Source organism: Notothenia coriiceps, unplaced genomic scaffold, assembly GCF_000735185.1.
Source record: "Notothenia coriiceps isolate Sejong01 unplaced genomic scaffold, NC01 NC01_scaffold00016623, whole genome shotgun sequence".
Classification (NCBI taxonomy): domain Eukaryota; kingdom Metazoa; phylum Chordata; class Actinopteri; order Perciformes; family Nototheniidae; genus Notothenia; species Notothenia coriiceps.
In genome coordinates this window covers 77,754-88,095 of record NW_011349324.1, presented here as the reverse complement: position 1 = coordinate 88,095, position 10,342 = coordinate 77,754, and the positions used below count along the sequence as shown (strand labels likewise).

Sequence of the window (10,342 nt, the reverse complement as noted above, 5' to 3'; positions counted from 1 at the left end):
CAGCGAACAACATGTGCTTATTGAAGCTTGACAGCAAATCAAAGTTGTCAGTCAAATGAAAATACTTATTTATGTACCGACTAAACCCTTAAACACATTGAGAACAATTGTGCCTTTTTGTTGAACACAGTCGTATTGCAAATAACATTGCAATGACAACTAACCTTTAAAAGTGATTTATGCGTGAGTGGAAAGTAAATACATGACAAGCTGTGCACAGTGCATGCTGAAATGTAAGCCAGCAACCTTTTGAAAGATCCTCATTTAAAATGCAAACCAAATCTCTGACAAGCAACACACCCGAAAATGTCCGAGCATTAAAATCAACTAATTTAATTTGAATGTCGGCCTCCTTTTTGAGCTGGAATTAAACCCCACTCTGAAGTCATTGCCATCCCTAATTCTTTCTTGGCGTTCCTCCATTATCTTTTTTTGTGGAATGGTTTGATATAAAAGGTTATCACAGAGCCACTTATGACAAACAAATTGCTGTGAGAGAGACACTATTTGCTTCACTTTGATGTCCCTGCGGTTTACTCACCGTAACACAAGTCTGTTATTTAAAAACCCCTCCAATCACGATTTGAATAACACAGTGTTTTCCGTTTACAGCCCTTTTTGCTTTTATTGAATAGATGTTGAAATTCCTTTTGAGAAAAAGTAAATGTAAAAAAAAAAGCACAGTCATGTTGAGATGAAAACAGGATCGACTGACAGAAACATCAACATGTGATATACATTGAAGGTTTTGTTGCACATATATTTCTCTAACGAATGCCATGCAATTGGATCCTTCTGACAAGTCAGGGATCCCAAACCAGAAATACACCGTACGTCACTACCTCTGCTTTCATGTATTGTTTTTTCCTTAGGAGCAGCAGCCCGTTTGAATGCAGAAACACAAGACGATGAAAAATTATATGAAATCACTTTATTCTCAGAGTGTGCGGTGATTCCACTTTTACAGACTGAAATATCTGTCTAAACGGCATGCAGTGAGGCTTACAGGTGGAGCTTTGAAACACAGAGAAGACACAAAACGATCATCAACGACCTTGCCTACATCGCACACCATAAGCATGCATACATTTTGTCAACAAATAGGGAGGGAGAGAGGGAGAGAGGGAGGGAGAAGGGTGAGAAGATTTTCGCAGTACAAAAAGAATTCACCAACTCAAATGACCTTTATACAAAAATAACAACCACCAGAGGACGGAAACAGGACCGGTTACAGACAAGGAAAAGGAAAAATACTTCACAAGAGTAAGCATCTTCTCAACACGTACAAAACAGAGAAAGACAGATGCAAGGAGAGAGAAACATCAGACAGTTACATTCAAGTCACATCAAAGGAGTAATTTTGTCATATATTACAGGCAGTTTTTAATTATATTAATGGCTGTATGAGCGGCACAAACAAACACTGATGTGGATTTCTGACACTGGACGACTACATATTGATCACGCATGACTTGGGCAGTTGATTTGGGATTTATAAGCCATTAAGAGCGCAATCAATTGGCATCTACAAGGTTTGTGATGGCGTAGGTGTATGAGATGCAACGTGTGAGCTAACTTCAAAGCACACCAGTTTGGAAAAGACTCTTTGGTGGCCTGAAGAAATGCACACTGATCATGTTAAATGTTCTGTCACTTGGAAAGTCCTCTACTTGGGTTAACTGGGCAGTTATCTTAGCTTTCTGGAATATTCTCGGGTCAAACAAAAGATAGATCATTCATAAATAAACGGTTTGTGTAGGCTTGTGAAACCCAATGAAATTAGAGTTCAAGGCTAATTATGCTAACAGAAGGCTAGTCATGGTTATGTCTATGCTAAAGTACCTGAGAATTTCAAAATAAATAAGATGCTGTAAATAAAAAGAATGCAACCTCTTGACTAAATCTACTACTACCAGTACTATTCTTTGGTTTGATTGGAGAACTGCTCTGATAATGGGAATTGAATGTGGTTGATGTTTGATTTCAAAACCGCGAACAACAATCGGGCACCAACTAGCTGCTAACGCACTGAACGGATGCTAGCAAAGGCAGTTTACAAGTACAATAAAATCACAAGAAGTTCAATAAATGTGCCGTATAGGAGACCTTGGATGTTTTTTTTTATATTTTCAACACGATTACAGAGATCACAAAGCGTTAAAAAAAGCTACGTTTCGCTCGTCTATGCCACAGGAATGCACAAGTTCAGCGTTATGTTTAGCTTGCTGAATAAAAACAGTGATAATGTGGCAAAGCTGATTTATAAAACCTTAAATCACGGCTACTGTGCTCATGTGAATCACAAAAACATTTTCTAATAAAGTTGTACCACAAAACTGATCTCTGCTAATAGCACATTTACGCTTTCCCTTAAACTTCAAGCGGGATTGTTTTTCTGTACGTTGCAGCTTGACTTGGTCGAGTGTCTATATTTCAGGTTATAACAACATCCATGTTTTTGTGTCATCATGATGTAGGCTAACCAAGGCATCGACTGGGGTCTACTGTGAATATCTGTGGTACCAGAACAAGTCTGGAGGAATGTCAGAAATATCTGGAATGTTTTAACAAGACACCGTGGAATGAAGGAGAAATAAAAAACAAGGCAAATGGATAAACATTTTCATTTTATCCCCCCTTTAAGTTTGTGCCATTTATCAGCAGGACAGACTTAGGTACTGTAAACATTTTCTATTGTACGGTCATGACGCTTTCTTGCAAGAGCTTTCTTTATAAAGCCCCTCGTTATTTCATCCAAGTATTTTTTGTGTATTGTTTATTTCTGCCTGAGTGGCACAGACCCTGCTTGTGTTCAGCATTCTTTAATACGTGACTAAACATTTTTTTTTTTACGACACGAAACAAATCATCCCACCTTCCCCCCCATTCTCTTTTTTAATCAAATATGTCAACTCTAAAAGGCTTTACTGTCACTATGCAGACACGTTAGCGCCTTTTAATGCCAACGAACACATTTAGAAGTAATTTTAAAACACACAACAATGAAGATTGTCTGTCATTGCTGATTTGGGACACGAATCCCATCAGTTCAACCAACGGACACAGCACAACTTCATCATTTCGAACGATATATTGCACTATTGTCACTGTCTGTTCACATGTAGTGTGTTCACAACGTAGTTTGTGAAATTTCTTCTTTTACAAACATTGATGGAAATGTCAATACAATTAAATGAAAAAGCCTGGTCTAAGACACGTCCTACTGCAGAAGCAGAGCGAGCCACGGGACATTCAAAACACAAACAAATGAATTTATAATTTTCCTCTCACTGCTTTGAGACAAACATCATGTATCGAGAACATTTATAGTTTTCCCCATGGAAGAACATTTCAGACACAAAGTCAATTATCGCCTCCTGTACATGGTGGATGAGATGTCAATTAAATAACAATGGAACGCCAGTTATTGCCTCAAATATCAATGTATTTCACTTCATTAAAACAAATGAAATGGTATCCAGATGTGTACTTTACTTCACAAAAGTTGACTGCATGCTTAAAAAAAAAAAAAAAAAAAGTCTCTTATCAAATGAATTCCTTTTACTTTCTGCGTTTACACGTGTTGTTTGCAGTGTACCACGTTACACATTCACGATACACCTTGGACAGTATATGGGGTGAATCCTCACAACGGAGAACTAATAAAAATGTATTTATATACACTATATGTATCAAATATTAGCAAGAAGAACAGAACAGGAAAATTCAATCAAATTTTGATATGATTTGGATAATTTCTTAAAAGTTAAAAATATGGCTTATACTCTTAGTGATCTTGTTATGTCATATTTCACTCATATATAATTCTCTTTTTTATAACCCGAGGCTATTTACAAACAAAAAGGGCGGATGATGGGTGATATCTGATCTTGTTTTGAAGTGCCTGACATTTTGAAAACATGGCAGAAGATTTCCCTTGAGTTAAAAAATCTCTGTAGGTGTTACATTCTCCTAATACAATAACGATTATCAAGAAAGATGACATTCAAAAGCGTATATCACCATCAGAGATCAGCTATTTAAAATCAAGGGTAAACTAATGCTATGTTCTCAATTACAGGACACTTCAAATTGAAAGGGTGGAGAAGTGACTGCAGATTTTGAGCGGGGCAGGGATACGGCAGTTGTGTTTGGTGAACATTTTGTATCACATTTCCACCAAAACACTGTTACTTCTTATTGAACATATCCATGAGCGGGGTCGGGATGAATTTCATGACCGTGTCCACGATGCTCTCCTCTTCCTCTTCGTCTCCGCAGCCGGTCGGCACCGCCTTTTTCGGGCGGGTGAGGCTACCCTCGGACGCCTGCTCCATCGCAGCTGCTGCCTCTGCCTCCTTCTCCTCCTTCTTCTTGATGCCATACTGCGTGGAAAAAGGGAACAAGAAAAACAATCAGCGATGTAAAGCCAAGCCCCCAGGAAGTGCGCCGGACTGTGAGGAAAATATTCGTAGTGGCCAAACAGCGGTACTACAATTTCCGTATCAGTCTGTGACGTCACTGGGCCCAGAAATACTTTTTCCCATTGACTAACATTGGGAAAGTACGGAGCCCCCTAAGGGACATGGAGAAGAAAAAAAAAATATTTTGGGAGATCGCAAAACCTCGTTGCAGTTTGTAGACAGTCCCTAAGCAGTCCTCTCCCTCCTCCAGCTGCAGATTGTGACCAATTCTTGATGTTTAGCTCGGATGACGGCGCTGAATCCCGATTTATTTTCTCTCTCCATTCATTCTGCTGAGCCGAGAGCGGGAGATCGGGGGCGGGGCTTAATAACAGGAGGCGTGGCTTAAGGGGAAACTCAACTGCACTCTATGAGCGCACATACGGGTACTTCTGCTCTGACAGCAAGGAATGATGGGTAATCTGTGACGTTTTGCTCTCAAACATTTCCGGAAAGAACGAGACCCCACCTCCCACGCTGTATCCAGTTCTTATTATACATCCATGTGTAAAGATGATTTGTTTTCTTATTACACATCTGAGTTAAATACTTGATTCGGATTGGTCAGAGGTTGTTGCGCTAACAGACCGTTGCTAAGGAGGATCAAGGGACTTTGTGAAGCAATAACAATCTACATAAAGAAGTCAGCTGTGGATCACTAACGTTAGTTTTCCTCTGTCAGAAAACAAAGTGGAATATTATTTTTTCAAATATTTTTGTGGAGAGCTGGAGACTTTGGATTCATGATGGCTAAACTGTCCCCAGTAAAGAAAAGACAAAGAGATGCTGGACATCAGAGAAGACAGACAAGAAGTAAACACTAAAGGGAACACTGTATGGGCTCCGTGTTTAAAGACTTTGCATCATTCCTGATCACCATGTAGATGTTTCTTTTTTTAATTAAAGACTGGCTTGCTGCACATCCCTAACTAGAAACTAATGCACCAACACTTATGATGGTATAGCTTATTTTAAGAGGATGCACCTGCAGGTTTCATGCTGTTTGTAAATTCATGGTTTATTGCACTCATTAAGTCGCTTTGGATAAAAGCGTCAGCTAGCTTCAATGTAATGAAGTACTGAACTACTCAAATTGAGGATGCAAGCTTTGGCAGCAGTAGAGGGGTGTACGGCAGCATTGGAGGAGGAAGTTATATTTAAACGGACCTACTTATTGAGAGAATGGCCGTGATTGGTGTCCGACTGTTTCAAACAATGATGCAATCAGCTGACTTTCTATAACCTGAGTGTATGACTTCTGTGTCCTATATGAACGACTGTAATGCTTCATTTAACTGAACGCTTTAATGCTACGTTATTTCCCTGGAGCCACAAGACTCTTAAGTCGTCCTCCCCCTCCCTTAAACCCAACCTTAACCTTGCAACTCCGAAATTCCCTTAAAAGTTTTAATTTCTTTCTCTTGGGGATTCTTTGAGGAGTTAGATTGCATGACAAAAATATGATTTCCTTACAACCAAAGCTTCTTGATTTCTATGTTTAGACTACAGCAACAACTTCAACAACAGGAAGTCTCGTGCTTCTTAACTGCTTAAAATGCAGATGAGGTTTGATATGATCATTTCATGCATTTAAGCTTAATTAGTTGAAAGTGATTGGTACTCCTGCAAAATATTTCTTAATTTGCATGAATTAGCTACCCGGCTTCTTCCTCATTAAGTTGTATCACGGTCTACTGTAGCTGTTTGGGTCCTGAAGAGCAGCAGTTACAATCCATTCCTGCAATTAGATGCAGAGCTGTCGCTGAAGAGACATTTGTTTTTTTGTTCGTGGGAGTTTTTACTGCTCCTTGGTCCAATTCGACCCTTTCTTGATGTTTTATGTTCCAATTACAGGGAGAGGCACACAGCACATTTTAATGGACAATGCTAACGATTAGCGCACAGACCCCTGAGCCCCAACAGACTTCCATTAAATCAGGAGTGTGTTTTAGAGGAAAAAGAGCACAACATTACAATTTCCCCACCAAAAAAACAAGACAATAACAGCGGGGAAATGTTTTCACCAGCGCCTTCATTGTTTCATCTCTCTGCAATACTCAGGAAATGAAAAACAAAAAAGCTTCAACTAAAAACAAAGAAACCGGTGAGCACTAGTAGTTTTTCTTTAAAAACGATATCACTCTGTTGGCACCATAGATTAAACATATTACTTTCCCTGTATGTTTCTCCTAGCAAACTAAGCCACATGTAAATCCACAATAAATATTTCCTTGTTTTTAAATAAGCCATCTTCTTGACAGTTGAGCAAACTCCATTTTGCCATTAAAGCCCATTGGGTGCAATTTAATTATTGGATTGGACCTCGAATTTAGAATTGTAATGATTTTAATTTTGTCTGGACAGGCAGAGACACTTAACCACTAATGATCAATATATGTTTGAACATTGCTTCCTTTATTACAAATAAATATGTTATGAATCTTGAACTCTGTGGTTGTCCATGGTATGGTGCTGTGTTAATTTCAGTTTTTTCTTGCAGAGCCTGGAGGCGGAGTCAGGTTAAAAACAATATCCCTCTGTTGGCACCATAGATTAAGCATATTATTTTTCCTGTATGTTTCTCTTAGCAAACTAAGCCACATGTCCAGGTAAATCCAAAATAAATACATTTCCCCATAAATGATTTCCTTGTTTTTATCTAAACCATCTTCTTGACAGCTGAGCATTTTGTTATTAAATTATTGTTTTTGGCAACCTTTGTTGAAACTTCCTTTTCTTTTGTTCCAAGAAGGAGCCAGCTGGTAACAATCTGAACAGATGGCAATAGGATGATATTATTCCCTTACTTCAAGCGAATTGGAAGTTGTAATATCTAGTTTGCTTTTGTTTAGATTCAAGATTAAAGGCTTTTATTGTCATTTGTACACAGCTACAGTGTAGTTATGAACATGAAAATCTTGCAAGTAAATAAAATAAAATAGAAAATAATATAAATAGTGCTGAGTAGTTTACATACAAGTAATTGGAATATTGATATATAAGTTACAAACAGATGAATGTTATGGATGTTCTTTCAAAAGTTAGCTGTTTAACACTCTTATGGCCGGTGGGCTGAAACTGTCCCTGAGTCTGGTGGTTTTTAGATGTAATGGTTCTGCGTCCAACACCTTAAGTATAGTTTGTGCAGGCGTGGTCTTAGTCTGAGTGAAATCAATAGAGTTGCACTGTAGCGGAGCACAGGAAGGTCAGCAGGCGGAGGACGGCTGACCTTGAGGCAGAGATGTGGAAAATGAGTTGGACACCTCCCTGACCTCGCTGCTGCTCTCACACACAAACCTTAATGGGATTCTGGAGCAATACATATCTTAAAGTGTCTTTTCCCGCTGTGATGGGTGTTTGGGGGCCGTATGAGCATCTGTGTGTTTTCAGAGTGGAGCACTGGAGGAAGGTTTGCCAAATGTGTTGATTCAAGTCTGCATCCAGGTCAGAAATATCTCATGTCAAGGCAAAATCATCCTTCTGTCAAGATGCTTCTAAGAAATGTTTCCAAGTAAGATAGGCCAAAGCAAGCTTTCAAATAACAGCAGCTCATTTGTGGTTTGAAAGCCCCTTTAAATCTGTTTTAGTATTTTCCTCAACACTGAATAACAAGCGTTAATCGTGGGGTTCGTCCTTCACCCCCTATTGGCTAATAAGATGCTGCGTTCTGATCCTTGGTCTTAAATTGCCTCCTCAAGAATAATGTATCAGCAATGAAGGCAAAGCCAGGTCAGGATATAAGAGTTAAATCAATGCAGGCAGCATTCGATCTGCAGGAAGCCGCAGCTAATAAAACCATCAGATTATATCTAGTTCCTTCTCTGATCGTAATCCAGGGCAGTTTATGGCTGCTATAAACGCAGACCAGTTGAACGAATTCCCAGTACATTAATTGTTTTATCTCCATGCTTATACTTCAGCTGTGGCTACATGCCTCTCCTTTTCAATCATTTTTAAGTTAACATGCGCTGTTCCTATCTGTAACCTATTGACTTTATTTGATTGATTTTTCACGATCAGAATACCTTATTTATCCTAGGGGAAATCTGCGTTTTTGGACAGTTGATCGATTTTAAAATAATACATAAAAAATTATAGAATTCAATAAAATATGGACAAAATATGAATAGGAATTAGAAAGAAAAGTAAAAAACAGAACAATTACGTACCACATTTCAAAATATATAAAGTGGTGTTTTCATATTGATAAAAATATAATGGCTTAATACCAGATTATTGCTGCATTTGAATCTTTTTGCAGATTATTATTATTATATATTCCATCATTGAGACGATTATAATCCATCCATGTTTAGAATAATTCCTGTAAAAAAATCATCATGAGAAACTTCACATCTTTGCAATTTGACTCTTACACGTGTACCTTCAACATCAGACAGAACAGAGATGTTTTCTTGTTGTGATTGTTTGATGGATATCTCTGTATCTCCTTCTGCTCCCTGGTTTGTTCTCTGATTTCCCAGCATGCCGCTCTGTTTCGTTCTCTTGCAATCTGTCTTGGTCAGTCTTCCTCTCACACTCGCACTCGTTCCTCAGTAACAAACGCGTGCAACACTTGAAGGGAGGATAGTCACGCTTAGTCAGCCTCTCTCCCTGTAATCAAAACACTTCCCAAAGATATGCTGTCACACTGCTCCATCCCCCTCATCATCTCTTTTATTTCACTGTCGCTTCAAAAAGATTCCCTGGTCATCGGTTTGAGGATCAGCTCTGAATTCAGAAGGGGCTACACATGGAAAACTTAGTTTGAAAAGCCCTCAAAGGGTGTTCAAGTCAAATATTTAATACAATATTCGTGATGCCAAGAGCAATATTTGACCGCAGGCTGCAGGGGCTTTGATGCCATCAGTTAACATTTTATTACGGATGAATTAATCAGCACGCAGGAATTTATCAAAGAAAATAAAGTCTTGGCGAAATGAAAAAGGGTCAGGAAGACGAAAACTCTGTGATAAGTTTTGGACAGAATTTCATCAGATAACTGAACTGCATACAGAACCAGTCTGCAATGGTTTGGAGCTGACTGGATAAATGACAGAGGGGAATTATCTCATGTAAAATAGTTAACTTTTTCCTTAAACATAGCAAACCAATGTCTTACCAATGAGTGTTTATATGTAACTATATATTGGCCAATTAATTTCGGATAAAACATATGTGATAGAGAAAGTGAGGTTCTTCCGGTTATCCAAATAAACTTCAAACTTTTGTACCGGTTGCTGTTAAGTTTTGTCAGGATCCCTTGGTGTCACATGTCAAACCACTGGGTAGACATACAACTCAAACTATGATCATTTAATATTGTCGCAGTAAACAGGTGATTAAGGTTGTCAAATTCAAACAAAATTGGTTAGGTTAAGTTAAATATTCTGGTTTTGGTTAATATGTACATTTGTTGCACAGCATTACTAAAAAATTAGTAGAGTTTTGGTTTACAGGGAACACAAAAAGTCAGGTTTGTTTGACAAATCAATTTAACTTCTTCGGACGACTTCTCGCTCTTTATTATTCGTCTCCTGATTCTGGAGCAAAAGCCCAGTGCTTCTACATAGACGTAATAAAAACTCTTATGGTTGCCCTGTGCATCAGTGTTAAGGCCCGGACACACCAGGCCGAAATCGGCCCTTTTCGTTAGTCGGACGACGAAGCGTGCCCTGTCGCCCAAACTCAATTTGGTGGGTCGCGCACCGTCGGCCGTGACACGCCTTATTCGGTCTTTCATGGCCGACGCACTGCTGAATCGGCCGTGCGTCGGCCACAGGCAGTCGGACAAATAAATCACTCTGATTGGCTGTTCAGCTAGCGAATCAGTGCATGAGAAGCAAAACGGTTGCTTGAGAATGTCTTCCACAAGCAAC

General features: G+C 38.9%; 1 protein-coding gene across 2 annotated transcripts in view; it reads right to left on the bottom strand.

Moving 5' to 3' along the window:
* Positions 1-911: 911 nt before the first annotated feature.
* cplx1 (complexin 1) overlaps positions 912-10,342 on the bottom strand; it is a 65,286-nt gene continuing 55,855 nt past the window's right edge. For both annotated transcript variants that reach the window (XM_010776000.1, XM_010776001.1), the window contains exon 4: positions 912-4,385. In XM_010776000.1, coding sequence (XP_010774302.1) covers positions 4,191-4,385 — 195 coding nt within the window. In that variant the 3' untranslated portion in view covers positions 912-4,190. The remainder of the gene's footprint in view (positions 4,386-10,342) is intronic.